Raw genomic sequence first — 21,254 nt, forward strand, 5'->3', positions numbered from 1 at the left:
TTTGCAAAAGATGGATTGTGTATATACATGTGCATTCATATACATTTATGTTTCAAGAAGATAATGATTATACCAGGGTCATTTGAAGAGGAGAAGTTAATTTTTTTTCCCTTAGACATTATTTTCTTTAAGATAGAACTGATATACAGATTGTAGTGATTGAAAGTTTTATATCAGCTACTACCTTATAAAATGAGATTACAGTACAGAATTTTAAAAATTGAAATATGGTTTAACCACTATGATGGATATCAGATCAGATCAGATCAGTCACTCAGTCGTGTCCGACTCTTTGTGACCCCATGAATCACAGCACGCCAGGCCTCCCTGTCCATCACCAACTCCCGGAGTTCATTTAGACTCATGTCCATCGAGTCAGTGATGCCATCCAGCCATCTCATCCTCTGTTGTCCCCTTCTCCTCTTGCCCCCAATCCCTCCCAGCATCAGAGTCTTTTCCAATGAGTCAACTCTTCGCATGAGGTGGCCAAAGTACTGGAGTTTCAGCTTTAGCATCATTCCTTCCAAAGAAATCCCAGGGCTGATCTCCTTCAGAATGGACTGGTTGGATCTTCCTGCAGTCCATGGGACTCTCAAGAGTCTTCTCCAACACCACAGTTGAAAAGCATGATGGATATATACATATATACACACACACACACACATATATATATATATGTGTATGCTAGAACAATTGATTAGATACATGAAATAAATAAAAGTAGATTCTCACCTCATGAAAAATTAAAATGCAAAATTTACCCTTTTATTGTTTTACTTTTTGTATCATTTTTCTTATTAAATATATTTTCTCTTCATAAGCAATGTACTTTTGGTAACGAAGAACATAAACAAATGAAGTAAAAGTGAATTCAAGAATATAATAAAACCATAAACTCTGAAAAGAGTAAGAGTTATATTTATATGTTATCAAAAAGTCAGGAAATTTGAAGAATAAAAACTGGAGAAATTTTGAAAAAATTAACTGATTTTACTACTTAAAATTAGAAGCACTTATTAGTAATAACATAAATGACTAAAAGTGTTAAATATTGGGTATTATTAATATAAATAGTATATAAATACCTAAATTAAAATATAAAAATTAGTAAGCAAAACTATCTTATAGAAAAAAACAGAAAATAAGGCTATGGATCAACTCTTCTGTTATCAAGCATTTGAGAAATATCCATATCCATTCAACTCAATATTAAAAGCAAAGCATTATTTTAGACACATAAAATGCAGGAAAAAATACTTTTGTTTCCTTGCTTTTTATTTTGGTAGCACAACTCAATGCAAATAAAGATGTAGTATGAGTACCATCCTGCTATGGGAATGGAAAACAGTTCAACTTTCCTGGAAGACAAATAGGCTAGGTCTATATCCAGAGCCTTAAAATGTTTTGACCCTTTGACTTGAGAATTACTGTTTGAGTGGCTTCATGGCAAAAAAAATCATAAAGCATTGAAACATTATTTGTTGCATTTAAGAAAGGAAAGTCAATCAAATGTGAGCAATTATAAAGTGACTAAATAAAGATATTCATAGTGAATAATTTGCTTTTATTAACATGTCTTGAAAAAAGTATTTAATAATGGGGAAAGTGCAAGGATATAGTAATACTATATAATCCCAAGTTTAAAAAAGATATTTTATACATACATAAATATCCCTATTAAAAAAAAAAGTGAAAGTTAGTTACACAGTCGTGTCCAATTCTTTGCAACTGCATAGACTGTAGCCCTCCAGGTTCCTCTGTCCATGGAATTCTCTAGGCAAGAATACTGGAGTGGGTTGCCATTTCCTTCTCCAGGGGATCTTCGTGACCCAGGGATTGAACCCAGGTCTCCTGCATTGCAGGCAGATTTTTTAGCAACTGAGCTACTAGGGAAGCTTATCATATCAAATATCATTATATGTATATATAATTTATGTGAAGAAATATGCTACTTTTTGGTATGGTGGTATCAGATAATTTTCTTGTTATATAATTATTACCCTCTTTTGTAGAATTGGCATATATTACTTTTATAATCAGAAAAATGTAGTGAAAAAAATGTACCTCTCAAACTAGTCACTTTGAAATATTATTTCAGTGAATTTTAACTATTTAAAACATTTTTGGATTTTTTTTTCAGGAGTACTAACTCATGATACTAGGGTTACAAAAATAGTGTAAACAAGATCTCTGATTTTCAGAAGTTCAGAATCTTGTGCAAAACTTGTAATAAACACAGTATTCATAGCATGGTGTAAGAGGGCTACTGAATTCAGTAAGTGATGAATGAATGAGTAGACATACTCCAGCAATAAGCCAGCCTGGCAGTGAGTCACAGAAGATCTCTCAATGGATTCTTGCTACATTTAGCTCAACTTTAAAAGCATCAGTGGAATTTCACATAAAAGATGAGGCTGCAGGGAGAATGAGAGTTCCAGAATGAGGAGACAGCTTGAGCTAAAAATATGATCAAGTAGTGTGCCTGTGGTGTTGGGTGAGTTTTGAGCAGTTGCTTATGACTGGAGTATGAAGCAAATAGATGGGATGTCCCTGGGGCTCTGCAGTAAAGAATCTGCCTGCAATGCAGTGGACATGGGTAGGACACATGGGTTTGTTCCTGGGCTTGGGAAGATCCCTGGGCAAAGGAAATGGCAGCCCACTCCAAGATTTTTACCTGGAAAATCCCAACCCATGGGGTCGCAAAGAGTAGGACATGACTGGGCAACTAAAAAGGACAACAACAAATTCATTAACTGGCAAAAACAACACTAAAGCTCATTGTGATGGATGTGGGGCATTTACTATTTTCTGTAGATAAAGGGGGAATCATTGAGTTGACATGACACTGTGGGGGCTTTGCAGGGAGGACTTGGGCAGAACTGTGGATGGTGGATGAGAAGTAGCAAGAAATGGAACATTAGAGACAATCTTATTAGTCCAGGAACTGAACTGAGTCCAGGAAAAGACCTGAGAATGTAAAAGATGATGGCAAATTTGAGAAAAATTTATGGAACAGAATTAACTGCAATTTGGGCCATTTGAATGCAGTTGCCTGAAATCTGCCTTATCTAGAACTTAGATTCAGGATCTCTAGGTATAATACCTAAGAATTTGATTTTAATGATTTCCTAAGGGGAGCTGAAAGCATATTAAGATTTAGGGAGCATCAGTTCATCATTAATCTGAGCCAAAGTATCAAGGATTCTGAGACCCCAGAATTCAAATCCTTGAGACCGCAAGGATTCAAACACCCAAGAGTGATTTCAACTATGGAACACCCAGACTGTGACTAACATGACACCAAGGGCTGAATTTAACACTAGATGATGTCTGTGGCTGACAAATCCCAGGAAATATATTCTTTTAACCTTGTAAAATTTGGGATATTTATTGGATTCAGTTGAGCCAAGTGAAATCAAATCGTTCAATAAATCAAAGAGTTCCAAAACTCCTTTCCTGAAATAGGGCTTCCCTGATAGTTCAGTAGGTAAAAAGTCCTCCTGCGATGCAGGAGACTCCAGTTCGATTCCTGGGTAGGGAAGATCCTCTGGAGAAGGGAGAGGCTACCCATTCTAGTATTCTTGGGCTTCAATTGTGGCTCAGCTGGTAAAGAATCCACTTGCAATGTGAGAGATCTGGGTGCGATCCCTGGGTTGGGAAGATCCCCTGGAGAAGGGAAAGGCTACCCACTGCAGTATTCTGGCCTGGAGAATTCCATGAACTGTATAGCCCATGGGGTCACAAAGAGATGGACATGACTGGAGCATTAGTCTTCTAGTCATCCACTTGCTTATCCATTCGTTCCTTGCATGAGTTTTTATGTCATACTTCCTTGTACTAAAGGCTAAGGGTGTGGTGATTTACTATAGAACCTTTCCCTGCCTTCAGAGAGCTTGCTAGTGGTGTCTGTACTCAGTCTACTAGGGGTGTGTGTGCTCAGTTGCTCAGTTGTGTCTGACTCTGGCCATGGGATTCTCCTGCCAAGAATACTGGAGGACATTGCCATTTCCTATTCCAGGGGGTCTTCCCAACCAAGGAATCGAACCCGCATTCTTTACCGCTGAGCCACCTTGTAGAGGAGCTTATGTTTTTGTGTCCATCTTGAGGTAGATGTTAACTTATTACATGTGCTTCTCCCAACAAAACTAAGGTCTTATTATTTTTATTTCAAAGCTAAAGAACCAAGGTTCAGGAAGATTATATGACTTGTCCCAGATCTCACAAGTAATAAGTGGTAAAACCAGGCCATGATATTCATTTTACCCACTTATGCTGTCCCCTAAGAAAGAAAGAAGTCAAACTTGCACACAAAAATTGTATTGGTGTATTACAGAAGGATGCACAGTGTATTGGCGGAGTGTGGGGACAGCTGTGATTGCCATTGTTTAAGAAAGTAGTTCAGACCAAGCTCTGTCCTTAAAAGTGACCTGTGGGTCTTATTTAGAGGACATCATAATAAAACTGAAGAGATAGATGTTTCCCTCATTTTGCAGACAGAGAACATGAACAATCTATATTAACTTGAGACTCTATTTATAGACTTGCAATTGTAAGGCTTATTAACTTACAATTTAAAAATCTTTATGATGAGTGAGTTTTACATAATTGGTCATAAAACCCAGCACAGATATGTAAAATAGCATATATGGTTTAAAATACCAACATGTGATGTTTCTTAGAGCTGATCAGAGATTGTATACTGAGGCAGATCTTCAGATCTAGAAAAAGAAGGGTGAAGATTATTCTAATTTTATCAATAAATATCTCAAAGCTAAATTTAGACCATTTTAAATAAAACCTGAAATTTTTGCATATACCTTAGGTGTACACTTTTAAAATAACTCTTTTATATACCATAGGTTCTAAATCAACAGTGCTGATAAGTGAGGGAAGAGTACAAAGGAACAATTTAAAAAATAATATATCATAGTTAAAGATGAGTAAAAGCATAGGCATAAAACTATGGAAAATCCTTAAGTTATCCCAGGGGTGCTATCATTTCAAATACTGTCATAGAATTTTAAAGCTAGGAATGTTTTGAATATAATCTTTAATTCTCATAATATCTCAAGCAAGAGAACCAGATAAGTAACTTGCACATCACCAAGTGAGATTAAAAGTCAAGATAAAATCCAGGTCTATGGAACTGACAAAACTTTTTTGGTTTTGTAAACTTACATTATCTGCTTTTTAAAAAATATTGCACATCTATATTATCTCTTTTTGTTTTGCACACTTATATTATGTACCTTTTTATTTTTGATATTTCATACTTTGTTTTTCAAGTAACTTCATTCCAGCCTTCATGAAAAAAGAGAAACAAATTCATTTAGGGTAGAATCATCTTCCTGACCTTGAATTTGTAATTTTCAAAGTAGAATTAATAGTATTTTAAAGTAATTATGAGCTTCCCTAATGGCTCAGCGGTAAAGAATCTGCAATGCAGGAGCCGCAGGAGATGCAAGTTTGATCCCTGGGTCAGGAAGATCCCTTGGAGGAGGTCATGGAAACCCACTCCAGTTCTCTTGCCTGGAGAAGCCCATTGACACAGGAGCCTGGCTACAGTTCACAGGGTCGCAAAGAGTCGGACACAACTGGAGCGATTCAGTGTGCAGCACATAATTATAAAGTCACATGGATTAATTTTTTAATTGGAGGACAACTGCTTTACAATACTGTGTTGGCTTCTGCCGTACAACATGAGTCAGCTACATATTTACATATGTCCCCTACCTCTTGAACCTTCTCCCACTCCTCCACCCCATCCTCCCCTTGTAGGCTGTCACAGGGCACTGCGTTGAGCTCCCTGTGTCATAGCTAGCTATATACTTGTAGTAGTAACCTCCCAGTAGCTATCTATTTTACTTACAGTAATGTATATGTTTCAATGCTACTCTCTCAATTCACCACCTGCTCTCTTCTTTCCCCGCTGTGTCCAAAGTCTGCTTCTCTATTTCTGCCCTGCAAATAGTTCATCAGTACCGTCCTTCTAGATTTCACATAAATGCATTAATACAGGAATAGAAGTACCATATGCCCCAGCAGTCCCACTGCTGGGCATATACTCTGAGAAAACCATAACTGAAAAAGTCACATGTATCCTGGTGTTCATTGTAGCACTATTTATAATAGTTAGCACATGAAGGCAACCTGGATGTCCTTTGACAGATAAATGGATTGGGAGGTTTCAGTGCATGCGTGCCATGGAATATCACTCAGCCATAAAAAGGAACACATTTGAGTCAGTTCTAGTGAGGTGAATGAACCTAGAGGTTGTTATGCAGAGTAAGGTGAGTCAGATTATTTGATGGTATCATTTAATATTTACCATAGAAAATACTGTGATGTTGGGTCACCTCTATGTGCTTTCAATTATTTTTCACAAATACATAGGCAGAGATAGGTAGATGCATACATACATACATACATACATGGATAAGCCTTATTAAATCAAAGAAAAATACATTTTTTTCCATTCTGTATAATGATCAAGGAACATGGATTTGATAACTTGTTATTCAATAAGTAATACAACAATTATTGAATTTGCTGACAACTGAAGATAATTATAACCTTTTCAATTTTTTTGTTATATCAATTTCAAAAGATTTATTTAGGGTCTATGTTGCTGCTTATGCTATGGAAGACTGATACCTTCTTTCTAAAATATGTTTGAAAAAGTATAAAAGAAATACAAGTCACCAAAATATTATTTAAAAAGTTCTCTAGGCAACTTCTTTTTTTAATTTTTTAAAATTTTATTTTTTTTTAAACTTTACAAAATTGTATTAGTTTTGCCAAATATCGAAATGAATCTAGGCAACTTTTATATTGAATTTGAATCACCAGTGTGACATATCACAGACAAACAAATAGCCACTTCAGAGTTATTAAAAGAAAAGCTTGACCTTATAGTAAATCTCTTATTGAGAGGACTTAAACTAGATTATCCACTTTGTTTTATTCCAACATTTCTCTTCTTTCTTATAATGATGAAATTGTAAAATGTGTAGTCAGTGGGCCCAAAAATTTCTTTAAACTAGTTGTCAAAGCTGATTTTAAATCTGTCTCATCCTTTATGATTCACCTAATGGGCCATATTTAATATGAAAAATATTGTAAGTGTATATGAGTCAATGCTCTTGATTTTGTGTTAGCCCTTTTATAGTACTAACATTGATTTTATCTTTTTTGGTCTCTTATCAGGCATTTCTTAGGGTTAATATTAGGCATTTTAAGCATTGTAAGGGTTAATTGGACATTTACTTAGTAACCTAGAGAACTTTCTTGAAAGAGTCAGACAATAAACACTTTTGCCTTTACGGGTCATGTGATATGAGTCCCAACACGTTGTTCAGTTGCAAAGTCATGTCTGACTCTTTGTGACCTCATGGACTACAGCACATCAGGCTTCCCTGTCCTTCCCTATTTCCCAGAGTTTGCTCAAGTTCATGTCCATTGAGTCAGTGATACCATCCAACCATCTCATCCTCTGTCACCCTCTTCTCCTCCTGCCCTCTATCTTTCCCAGAGTTAGAGTCTTTCCCAATGAGTCGGCTCTTCACATCAGGTGGCCAAACTATTGGAGCTTCAGCTTCAGCATCAGTCCTTCCAGTGAATATTCAGGGTTGATTTCCTTTAGGATTGACTGGTTTGATCTCCTTGCTGTCCATGGGACTCTCAAGAGTCTTCTTCAGCACCACAGTTTGAAATCATCAATTCTTCTTTATGGTGCCAACATGTCCTGTACTAAAAAGGCAATGGGTTTTACTTGGGAAATGTGCTGTAGTTGGCCAATCTCGGTCTGTTATCCTGAAATAGATGAAAAAAATCCGTGCTACTTGCATGTTTATTCTATGTACATGTGTTAAAGAATCAATCTCTTTGCCCACTAAATGGGAGAGGAAAATGTTTTCAATGAGAGCACTATCACTTCTGGCTGACCTGTGACTCCGAAGGACAGAAACAGCAGAGGTGAAAGTGTCTTTCTCCCTTCTGTAATTCCTGAAGAAGTTGCTTCCCCTTCTCAAATCATACCAGCTGACCTCATGCCTGCTCTTCCTTGATGCCCCACTAATGTTATCCATGCTCTCCTGGAGAAATTTTTCTCTAGGGTAAAGAGAAAATTCAGAGAAATTTGATAATCTAGCTTCCCTTTCAGCTAGACTAAAGCTTATACTCCTCATACTGGAAACGATTATTTCCTTTTTTAAATTAATTTTTTTGGAGTATAGTACTACTATAGTGCTGTGTTAGTTTCTGTTGTACGGAAATGTGAATCAGTTATACACGTGCATATATCTACTCTTTTTTAGATTCTCTTACCATATAGGTCATTACAGAGCTGGGAATCATGATTTCTTAGAAAATGAGCTACCCAGGTAGCTCTACCCAGGTAGAAATTGGGACAAAGAGAGCAACATGGAACTGATAAATCCCCCTCACCCCCTGCACCAGAGCTTTTGGAAATTAGTATTGGTGTTGTGTCTATTGTTTAAGGAATTAAATTTAATTCTCAAATCTTCAGGCTTACAGCCAAGCTTTATTTCAAAGCAAACATCACACCTGCTCAAAAATCTTCAATGATTTTTTTTAATGTGTTTATTCATGAAGCATAAAAATCAAAATCAGTACAGATAGATATGCTTGCATCAGCTTAATTCTTGTATCATTTTTAATATTGAAATGCTCCATGTGTTTACTCAGAGTATTATTTTCTCCTATGGTTTACATGTTTTGAAAAATTGAATAGTTTAGTTAAACATTATAGAGATTTTTTTATTGGATAGTCACACTATTTCTTTGCTTTTGGGATAAAATGTACTCAATATCAGGAAGTACTTGATTGTTTTTTTTGGAGAAAGTAATTATTGAATTGAATTAAAATTCCTCATTTACGTTACTCTCGATGTGTTGAAGAATCAGTAGATAAGATCGTGAATGATGTATGGGACTTCACTGCTTTTCAATTTCTTGCATGTGTTAGTTAACTGCCTCCTGTAACCTTGTGCAATGTGGTGCATAAATATGCATAATATATATATAAAGATATTCAAGTGTACATACTGTGTATATATGAATTATGTACATATATACATATATAATGTATAAAGGAAGTACATACAACTTCAGAAAGACACATGACTTCTCAAGGTCGTACAACAATCGAGATCCCAGTCAAGTCATTTAACTCTTCTATTATACCACGTTGCTTCCCTCTAAAGAATGAAAGATACAGTTACTTATTCTTTGGAAAGAATGTGATCCTATCATGTCATTTCTTAAAATATATATTTTTTTGAATTTTAGAATAGTTTTGAACTTACCAAAAAGTGGCAAAGAACACATAGAGGATTCCTGCATACCCCACACTCAGTTTTCCCTTTTATTATTCCCTAGAAGGCAATGGCACCCCACTCCAGTACTCTTGCCTGAAAAATCCCAGGGATGGAGGAGCCTGGTAGGCTGCAGTCCATGGGGTCGCTAAGAGTCGGACACAACTGAGCGACTTCACTTTCACTTTTCACTTTCACCCATTGGAGAAGGAAATGGCAAACCACTCCAGTGTTCTTGCCTGGAGAATCCCAGGGATGGGGGAGCCTGGTGGGCTGCCGTCTATGGGGTCGCACGGAGTCGGACACGACTGAAGCGACTTAGCAGTAGCAGTACAGTATTATGGTGTTTTTGTCACAACTAAAGATGATACATTGTTATTAAAACCATACTGTGATTGTTTCTCAGACTTTCCTTAGTTTATGTGATCTTGACAGTTTTGAGGATTATTGGACTGGTATTTTGTAGAATGTCTCTCAGTTTGGGTTTGTCTGGTGTCTTTCTCATGATCTATTGGAGTTATGGTTTAGAGGAGGAAGACCACAGAGATTAAGTGCACTTTTCATCACGTGATATCAAGGATGCACTCTCTCAACATTACTGATCAGCGTGGATGACCTGGTGTGTTGTAGGTAGTGTTGACAGGTTTCTTCATGTAAACTTCATCTCCTCCTTTCCACAATGTACCCTTTGGAAATGTCATGTGTATAGCCTACACCTGAGGGGTGTATATTTATGATTCATCTTCTTGAGGAGGAGCTTCATTTGATTTGATCTCCATGAAATTAGGCAAAAATACTGTCTCCATTAAATCTTGCTAATAGGAAAATCTTCTCCAAGATATATAAGTGTATTCATACAAAGTGAATAATTGTCTCCCAGAGCATGCTTACTTGCTTGTGTATTTTTTTTTTCTTTCCTTCATGGTTCATACAATAAATGCATTTGGATTAAAGATAAGAAACAGACCACTTGATTAAATAACTAAGGAAGGGTTAGTCACTCAGTTGTGTCTGACTCTTTGTGACCCCATAGACTGTAGGCTGCCAGGCCCCTCTGTTCATGGAATTCTCCTGGCCAGAATATTGGAGTGGGTAGCCATTCCCTTCTCCAGGAGATCTTCCTGACCCAGGGTTTAACCCGGGTCTCCTGCATTGCAGGCAGATTCTGTACCATCTCAGCCACCAGGGAAGCCCCTAAAGAACTAAACTACTAGAGTTTATTTACTAGGCTTACTTTTAAATATTAATATTTATAAATTGGCATAGAAGTGTTTCAACTATAGTATGAAGTGGAATGGAATTTTACAACTAAATTTAAATTAAATATGAAGAATTAGATGACAAAAAAAAAATAGGAAAGTCTCAATACCTTTTATGGAGAAGGCAATGGCACCCCACTCCAGTACTCTTGCTTGGAAAATCCCATGGATGGAGGAGCCTGGTAGGCTGCAGTCCATCGGGTTACTAAGACTCAGACACGACTGAGCAACTTCATTTTCACTTTTCACTTTCATGCATTGGAGAAGGAAATGGCAGCCCACTCCAGTGTTCTTGCCTGGAGAATCCCAGGGACAGGGGAGCCTGGTGGGCTGCCGTCTATGGGGTCACACAGAGTCAGACATGACTGAAGCGACTTAGCGGCAGCAGCAGCAATACCTTTTATGGGTAGTAGTCTTAACACACTTCATATAATGCCTAAACATGCTATTTGTTATGCCTAAAGTAATGAATTAACACATACTATCAGGATGAAATATAATTTTTGGACACATTTTAGGGGGAAGGGATTTGGCCATGTCAATAGGCATAGAAGTAACACTGAGTTTAACTTGGGGGTTTAAAAACAATGTGTACTCTTCAGGAAGAAATTTTCAAAAACATGTGTTCTTTAAAAGTAAATATAAGAAGCAGATTTATCTCCCCCAAACTGAATCTCATTCTTCATTTAATCATATTATTGCAACATAATAACAATTTGGGGGTGGTATTTTAAATGAGAAAAAAAGTTTGATAGCAAATTTAACATTAGAAGATTCTGTACCAGACTTGTTAGATTTGTTAAACTTTAAAATTAAAAAATGAATTTTACTATCTTCTAAGAACCTGAATTCTCTTAGAATACCTCTCCCTCTTTCATACACTGGGCAATGCTTTGTCATGGAATTTTTATTAACTGTGTAACAGACCCCCAAAAGAAAATAATTTAATATTGCAGAGTCAGTCTGGAAAACAAGAGTGATTGTCTACTAGTACTATTCTGAACCATTATATATCAATCAAGTGATATATAAGTATTCTAAAATAAAAATGCAATGAGTATGAAACTCAATTTATAACTCAATTTTCAAATTCTTATTCTTTATATTTTTAAAGAATGGGTTATTCTTAATAAATTGACATACCTATTTAGCATAAATACTAATTGACTGAAAACACTTATTCTCAATAATATAATGCATTTATGAACTGTAATGACAACTATGAAATGAAATGAAATATAACGAAATATATTGGTGGCACTGTTGTCAGAGGAATCCAGAAAAAAAATTATTTTTCAGTTATATGTACTGATTCACACCCTAAAAATATTAAAGGAAATTAATAAGTGATTTAATGTTTGTATGGACAAGTAAATACCATGCAAATATTGAAGTGATGCTGTAAATATCTTATCTTAAAGAAGATGGGAGGTTTTGTGATTTCATTGGGATCTGTGAAATCCAGTGAGAATTTACTAAAAAGGAAATTATCTTGAGAGTTTTCTGAGAATAGCAAATACTGTACAGTGCTGGTGGCTTCACTCCATTTCTAAAACTTTTATTGAGAGCTAAATGATTCTGTTCTGCATGTCGGGGCTACTGTGTTGGATGCTATTTGGGGCTAGCCCTCTGAGAATTCTGTATTATAAATTCCATTTATAACAGTTTATAGTCACTCAATAAATTTTGCTTGTATTTCCACCCAAATAGAGTTATTGTATTTTTATTGCTTAGATTATCATGTTATAAAATATTACAAATCTTTTGAAAAATTGTGAGCTACTCTGACAGTCTCATGTTGGGACAAAAACCTGTTGGTCATTGTCCCAGAAATTCACTTAAAAAGTGAACAGCCATGGCCATGGCCCTCTCTGCTTGGGGCCAGAGGACACCAAAAGGTGTCAAATACAGCCCATCCTTTCAAGAAACTTTATGTCAAGTTAAGCTTATTACATACAAGATATTTACCCAAGAGAATCACCCTCTGGAATCTAAGCCATTGGCTAATCAATTCAAGCCATTGATTTTACTTATTTGACAAGCAGTTTTTATTCACTCATAAAGCTATAAATATATTTGCATTTTTGAATAGCATCTGGAAATGGTAGTACATACAACAACAACTATTATTATAATCTCTAAATAATATTCAGGAGATGGAGCTTGCTGTAGTAGAAAGATGATTTACTGTGGAGTCAAATAGATCTGAATTTGAAATAGACTTGTATCACAGCCAGTAACCTATGACCTTCCTTGAACTAGTTCCTTAAGCTTTCTGAGACTTGTCTTTCTCACTTGTGACGTGTAACTAAACTCTAACTTTCAGTGTGGCTGGGAGGCTTTAATATTAATATAATAGATGTAGAGCTCTTTCCATATGAATGGCAGACAGCATGTATGGAAAACTGTTGCTAGGTATTTGTCAGTATTAGGATAATAATTCCAGGGCAATGTTTCACTGTTTTGGTTTTTTTTTAATTACTTCACCTTCATTACCCAATCTAATTTTTAAACAAACTTCTGAAATGAAGATGTTATCAATTCAGTTATTCAGATAAAGCAACTGAGAAAAGGAGTGACCAATGGAAACTCATCAAGTTTCAGAATTTGAATCTTTGATTTCTAGCTCAAGATCTTGTCCTTTCCATAAAGACTCAAGAATTGTGAGAATTCAATTTTGCCTTGTTCACTAAAAACCAACCTGCCTGGTTTGGACAAGATGTATAAATTCTTGAAACTTAGCTTCCTCACCCATCCTTGGAGGGTGTTGTACTGACTCATCTCAGTCCTTTCCAGTTTCACATGCATCAGAACCAGGAGCATGTAGTTTTGAAGGGCACAGGTTCTGAGATAAACTCTTGGGTTCAAATGTGACCCTGTCATTTGTTGGTTCTGTAAGCTTAGGCACATTACTAAATGTCTCCAAGTCTCATTTTACTCATTATGGGATAACAGGGTCTTCCTTGATAGCTCAGACGGTCAAGAATCTGCCTGCAATGCAGGAGACCCGGGTTCAGTCTCTGGGTCAGGAAGATCACCTAGAGAAGGGAATGGCAACACATTCCAGTATTCTTGCCTGGAGAATTCCATAGACAGAGGAACCTGGTGAGCTACAGTCTGTGGGATCACAAATAGTTGGACATGACTGTGCAACTAACATGCGCATAGAGTGATTAATAGTACTTAATCCAGAGCACTGTCTTTGTGAGGAATAAATGCGTTAAACTATGCAAAGTAATAAGAATGGGTTTTGGTATAGAGCATTATGTTGTTTAGTGGCTAAATCATGTCCGACTCTTTTGCAACCCATGGGCTCTTCTGTTCGTGTTTCCCAGGCAAGAATACTGGAGTGGGTTGCCATTTCCTTCTGCAGGGGATCTTCTCAACCCAGGGATCAAACCCATGTCTCCTGCATTGGCAAGCATATTCTTTACCACTGAGCCACCAGGAAGCCCCAGAAAAAGTGTTATAAATATTTGTCCATTATTTCCTAAAATTGTATCATTAAATTTAGTGCCTCCAAGTGAGCTGTTTTAACTCTCAAGTCATACAATAGCTTTGCTCAAATGATTAACTGTAAGCATCCTGGATTTCTGTCTCAATCACACTGCTATTCTGTGACAGATCCAACCTGCTAGCTTTGTGCTAAAGAACAGTTACTGGAGGACATAGTCACATACACTTGGGAGCAGTGTTTGCCTGTCCTGTAGTAGATGTATGTGTATCAATATACAGTCATCACTAAATCTTCTCCTGATATCCAATTGACCTGATGAATCTGGTTCTTTGTAGTTCTGAAAATATTCAGGATCTGGATCAGTATGATTGTAGAAACCAATGATTCTAATTAAACATTTTCTGTAGCATCAAGATTATAGTGAAACTTCTTTGCAGAGTAATTATTTAAGTGTTTATATTCCAAGCATTGGATGTACATTGAAATTCATTTTGGTAGAAGAATGATTAAAAGTCTAAATTCCATGCTATTTATAAACAAATGTTAACTTTTAATTCACTAATAAAAATGTTCATGAAAACATATCACATTCATATAAGATCTCTCTTGAAAGTAATGCTAATAATTGAACTTAGAATATTGAGACGCATAAGACAATGGAGTCAACATAAAAATAATAGCCAAATATTTGGCAAATGGCTTAAAAATTTTACAGATTTTATTTCCATAGCATGGAGTTTTAGAACATATTGGTAAAATATTCACTCCTAAATTATTGTTTCATAATATCTCAATATTTAATAATGTAAGTACAAATTTTTTGGCACTTCTATGCCTAAATTTTGCTTTGTAAGAATTTCAAAAATATAGAAATGGCTGACATTTTTCAAAACAACTACTAGCACAGTGCAAAACAAATCTGCTTTCTTCCCATTTTTTTTTTCTGTATTCACTCTTTCTTTTTTGCTAGGTGGCATGCATGCAGTGGTTTCATGGAGACCATACAATGCTTGAGATGATTGAGAAAAAGCGTTGCTTGTGCAAGGAAATAAAAGCTAGACAGAAAACGGAAAAGGGGCTTTGCAAACAGGATAGCATGCCTATCCTACCCAGCTGGAAGAAGAATGCAGGTGCAAAGAAGTACAGCCCTCCACCCTATTCTAAACAGCAAACGGTATTCTGGGATACTGCCATATGACTGTGCAGGATGGCGTGAGCTCCACGTTACTTAACACGAAGAGGGAGGTCAACTCGGTCATGTGATAAGTAACTGTTACATATCTTCTCAGTCAGAATGGAATGCCAGTGGTTCCCTGGAAAGCCCATGGGAAGCTGTGCCTATTCATGGCGAGTTCAAGATAAAACGTGTATTTCCTTGCATTTAAGGCACACTTATTTATCATGGATTATTTTGAATCCAGAAGATATTGAGATGTAAATATTTTACTAGTTTATGGGTGACACCTGAAATAATACACAGTATACATATATAAATGGTAGAAATACCAAGAGTTTTACTATATGATCCAATTTCGGTATTAACTGGTTTGTTATCTCTTTTATATGTCCCTTGATGCCTTTGATTATTAATTTTTGCATTTCAAATGTTTTTCTTTCTTCCTACATTTGGTTTCTGTACACTAGCTCATGTATGAATTATGTTCAATCACATAATATATGATCTGGTGCTAGTAATGTAGAAGTTGAATATCACATCGTTAAGAACACCTGTTTGTTGCTTTGTACCTTTTTAAGGGTTTGATGGGAAATGAATGCCAATGTGATGCTGAACTTGGACATCCACATTGCATCAACACCGATATTTTTGACGCATTGGCTTTATAAGAATTTCTCCTCAAATGTCGTCTTGTTTATACTAAGCAATGGTGAGTCAGACTCCAGAGAAAGTTACTAGGGTATATTTGGACATCCCAGCAGAAAACATTTCTTTCAGAAATGACTTTAGGGACACATGTCCTTGCATCATTGATCTGATTGGAGGAGACCAGGGTTCACTGTGACAATGGAAGGGACAAGGAATAGAAGGCGAAACAGCACGACTGCTTTCAAGGTGAGACCAGTGGCTTTAGAGCTGCTGCAATCGCTACTTTTGAGTAACTTTTCACGTGTATGTTTGTTTCCCCTAGAAAATGATCAATTAACATTCAGTCAGATGAGTTTGCATATTTCAGTACACTAAATGCCAAGCTTTCTCAAAATCTAGATGCCTGAATGGAGTAGTATTTCATGTTAACTTTTCAACGAGTTATCACCCTATTTGGGGGGTTAATCTTTTGTGCATGTTCATCACATTCTTACCGATGATGACACCATGACCAAAGAATTATGACCAATTGTTTATTTTATTTTATTTCAAGGAAGAAACAGGAAATGCAGGGGATGGGAGATGGGGTGGATTCAATTTTTGAGGTGGTAAAGTTTAAGTTAAACAAATCATATATATCTTTTAAGAGTAACTTGTTGAGTATAAATAACCCCATGGAGGAATAAAAAGGAAACTATCATATATATTTTGTATATTTAAATTACTATTTATGCTTCCAAAAAATGGACAGTATGTGATTCTTCTTTAACAATCAATTTAGTATTATATTTCTGAGAGAAAAGGTATGTGTTTGAAGTTGTTGTCATAGTGGTTTTCCTTGTAAGGGTTTTGACAGCAATAGTACAGTGCTGCTCAATATAACCAAATATAACAGGAAGTAGGGGAATTTTGTAATCTATATTGCTAAAGACCTGGTAATGCTTTATCAGTAATAGTTTCTTTCAAGCCTTTGAAATGTTATAAAATAATTTTTTAATATTTTATAATTAATGTATATTTTGATGCCCAACTAGAATTCTGAAAGAATAAGGGAAATAAGGTGAGTGGGAGCATGTGTATCTGTTATGTGTGCGTGTGTACACTACACGAGAATGAGTACTCGGTGGGGGAACTGTATACATAGAATGCTTACTGATGTTTTAAATTTTGCTTGCATCATTGAGGTGGAAAAAAACAAAAGTAGAGTCACAAGTTAGTACATGAAATCATGGAGAGATCTTAAGTAGCTTAAATAGATCCTGCTGTCATATTTCACCAGTTATCGATTATGTTTCAAACCCCAAAATCAATGGGGTACAAATCTAAGACTGGTGAAAATGTGTTAAGGTAAAACTCAGAATTGACGTTAAATGTGTTTATGACTCAAATTATTATCCTGATTTAAGTTATTGTGACCACATACACTCAAGGCCATGAATTAGATATATGTAAGCCATCAATGATTAGCATCTTTATGATGATCTTAATACACGTACATACATGTATGTCATATGAATATGTCAAGCTTGACCTAGTTACAACTGGATAATTCCCCTGAAATTTTCATTTGGGTAAAACACACAGGTGTGCTTTTCACATGCCCATCATTACCATATCTCTCTGAATTAGGCAGAAAATATTTTTTAATGCTGGCCACTTGTCAAGAAGGAAATAGTTAACAAAATGATTTGTGTTGGGTTCAGCCATTTCCATTTGTTCTGCCAAACGAACGCCGTTGCCAGGTTTCATACACTCCCTTTTCAAGCAAGTTATTTTCTGAGAAGGTAGCTTGTTTGAAAATCTGACCTTAGGCAACCATTTCCATTTACTGTCTCCAAATCTTGCCTTCAGTGGGAAGTAACTGAAAGATCTGGAAAAGCAGCTTCACTGATATTTAACTTACGAAATGATATTCGGTACCTATGAAACTCTTCACTGGAGTTTAGCCTATGTGGCAATAACTATTATATAATTAATTTCCTTTTTGGGCAGCATTTCTTTATGTGGAAAAAAAGAGGTCATCAGGATAAAAAAGAAAAATAAACTTACTCTCTGATGGTAGCCATTTAGGGCCCTTATACCTATGAATTTAGTCAAATGATGAAAAATTCCAACTACAGCCAGAACACTATGGAGTGATAAAACTCCATATGCTATTTTGGTTTTTTTTAGCAGTGCCAAAGAACAAATCATGTCATTGTATGGTTACCAGTTGAAAGCTCAGCCCTATAAAAAATGATCGTTTCAGAGCAAATTTTATAGAAACAGAACTTTATTGGCTGTCAGCAAGATGCTTTCATATGTGAAAACCTTCTTAGAAGACACACATTTCTTTAGAATGGATGGAAGGGAAATATCAAATCCTGCTTTTCTATCCAATCTCAGAAGCCAGCATTTTCTGAAGTATAACAGTAGAGTAGTTCTTAGGTAAAGACTGCCAAGATCTCCCCTAGTGTTGGTACTATGGAAGCAAGTTTGGAGTGAAAACTGATTGATTTGTGGAAAAGGTAATGCCCATTCCCCCAAAATAGATGTTAAAATGAAACAATGCAAAATATTAAGAAATTAAATAGTGTAGTTTTAAAGACTGTACATATTCAGATACACGGTAATTGAATGGATATAGCCAGATACAACTTTGCTTTTCAAAGCAGTGACACTGGGACTTCAGAGACCCCAAGGTCCCAAACGGGTTTCTTTCAATTTTTCTGGAGAGAAACATTTTTCTTATTACATTTTGGCTTAGGCCGCATCCTTATATCCAAAGGGGTTTGACTCTTATGAGCGAGTTTGGTGATCAAATTAATAAAACTAAACAACTCTATTGTTTTATTGTTTTAATTAAATGAGACATCAGAACAATGCACATACAATGCAATTTCAATATTACTTCTATGTTAAGTTGACTTACTTACCTAAAATTGAAGAGTAATTGTAAGCTAATTATGGCTACCTATAAAATTAAGGAAACATTTGTATGATATTAACAGCAGATTATCTGAGATGAGAGGGAATTCACCCTTGCAAAGAAGTAGAAGTAGAATAGAAAAGCAATTCACCATTCATTGCATCCCAAACTTAAATGGAAGTGAAACAAACAAACAAAAAATGCTACTTATGTACTTAAGCTTAACTCACTGAACCTTCCTTGTAAGGGAAAAATTATAGCTAACTCTGGAATGTGAACAATTTACTATTAATCCATTATTCATTTAACAGTTCATTATTGAGCAACTTATGTATCAGCTATTTTAAAGCATTTCTAAAGCATTTGACATTAAGCATTCAGAAAAATGTGGTCCCTCCCTGCCTTCAAGGAGTTTCATTATACAATCATTAGTAGTTTCCAACAGAGTTTTGAAGAAGATATACAATATCATATGTGTTTGACATCTCTTATGTGTTTATGTATGTGTTTATATGTTTTTCCCGGATCAAGTGTATAGTCAAAATAAAATGCTAAACATACTAAAGTTGATGTCTAAATATAAAATATGTTTATGTGTAAACCTCTATGTGTACACATAGGATATGTACTGCTGTCTATATAAACCAGTAACAGAATAATCCATTTTGCCATGTTGGACTTTGAACATTATAGCTGGGGGTTTGGATTTGTTTAAAACCCTTTGATATTTGGGTCAATGACATTGTAGCAAGATGTGTGTTACCTGGGTAAAAATGTCTGAGTATATTTCCCTTTAAATATTATAAAGTTTTAAATTTAAGGGAAAACATCTTTACAGTTATATTGCTGGATTTATCTCAACCAAACCTATGTGAAGATCTTCTTGAAGTTTTCAATTATTCCCAAATATGACTGGGTTTGCCCACCCTAAAAGCATTTACATTTTCACATGTATACACCCACATACAGTATACATACTGTATATAATATATATGAAAATGTTTAGTATGCACTTCTTCAGTTTGGAACTCCTTCAGTTAACATTTATAGTGTAGCAATTTGTGTGAAGTGCACTGTGATTATAAAAGACAAAGCACAGTAAAGTCACAGGTCTTGTTATCTTGCACTAAAAACGTGTTTACGTATTTAGCAGTTGTATGTTTACTTTCTTGCTCTTTTCAAGAAATTGAAACAAATAGCTATTGAGAAAAATGATATCAAATAATATGTTTTTTAGTGGATAATGACACTACGCTTTTAAAAGACAGGGTTTTTAAAAGAAACCATTTAACATCAATTCCAACATCACATGTTTACCGTATTTAAAAATCTGAATGTCATATTGCGTTTTTCATAACTCATTAAAAATGTCAGGTATGTGCCTGAAAAGTTGTGCAAATAAGCATTAGGTAACAGATTTCTCTACTCATGTGTTGTTAGCCATTTCTATATACATATTAATATAAACACTGATGTTTTAATTTCTTTTAATTTTTGTACTTGATTTTTTAGGTAATATGTAATTATAAATGTACTTTGATACTACTGAAGTAACCAGATGTTGTTTGAAAACAAATTGTTTTCTTTAGTGCATTGGCAATATTTTGCAATATTTTGTGCTTATTTATTTGTGCTCCCGTGTAATTATAATAAAAGCAATAGTTTAAATTAGTTGACTTTGTTGTTGCTGGTATTTATTCATCAAGAAATAAGATTAGTAAGAAATCTTTTAAAGAAAAATGCACACATTTTTCCATGTTTCCAGTTGCCTGTGAGATTGTATGGTAAACGACTCTTGCCAGTGAGTCATTGAAGACTGAGGCTTTCACCCCAGTTATGTGACCCCCAATTGTCCTTAGTCACCCTCTGGCTTCTGCTTCAAATGGCAATCCAGTAAATAAGAGGAAACTACATTTTTTCTTTCATATGCTCCTAATTCCAATTAAATGATTCAGTGTGTATCTAAAGTGTTCTGGAGGCACTAAAGGAAAAAAAAAATCCAACAATCCTAGACTGGTATTCATAGAAAAGATATTCATTTATTTAAAAGATGTTTAACACACTCATTTGTTCAGCCATACTTCTAGAATTAATCTGGCTTAAACAGGGAGCAAGAAATCAATCATGAATAGTCATTAAAAGGACTGATGCTAAAGCTGAAGCTCCAATACTTTGGCCACTTGATTTGAAGAGCTGACTCACTGGACAAGACCTGCCTCATTGGAAAAGACCCTGATGCTGGAAAAGATTAAAGGCAAGAGGAGAAGGGAGCAACAGAGAATGAGATGGTTGGATAGCATCACCGACTCAATAAACATGAGTTTGAGCAAATTCAGGGACACAGTGAAGGACAGGGAAGCCTGGTATGCTGCAGTCCATGGGGTCAGACATGACTTAGTGACTAAACAACAATAACAACAAAATAGGGAGCAAGTCAGTATGTTTAATGTTACTGAAGTGTTGATAACTA

The 21,254-nt window shown here is 35.6% G+C and overlaps 1 protein-coding gene across 2 annotated transcripts in view; it reads left to right on the forward strand.

Annotated features, from left to right (window-relative positions):
• The window catches only part of NYAP2 (neuronal tyrosine-phosphorylated phosphoinositide-3-kinase adaptor 2), a 315,522-nt gene extending 295,067 nt beyond the window's left edge, over positions 1-20,455 (forward strand). For both annotated transcript variants that reach the window (XM_061386621.1, XM_061386623.1), the window contains one exon: positions 15,022-20,455. In XM_061386621.1, the coding sequence (XP_061242605.1) occupies positions 15,022-15,249 (228 nt within the window). In that variant the 3' untranslated portion in view covers positions 15,250-20,455. The remainder of the gene's footprint in view (positions 1-15,021) is intronic.
• The last annotated feature ends 799 nt before the right edge of the window (positions 20,456-21,254 follow it).

Source organism: Bos javanicus, chromosome 2, assembly GCF_032452875.1.
Source record: "Bos javanicus breed banteng chromosome 2, ARS-OSU_banteng_1.0, whole genome shotgun sequence".
In the NCBI taxonomy this organism is placed as follows: domain Eukaryota; kingdom Metazoa; phylum Chordata; class Mammalia; order Artiodactyla; family Bovidae; genus Bos; species Bos javanicus.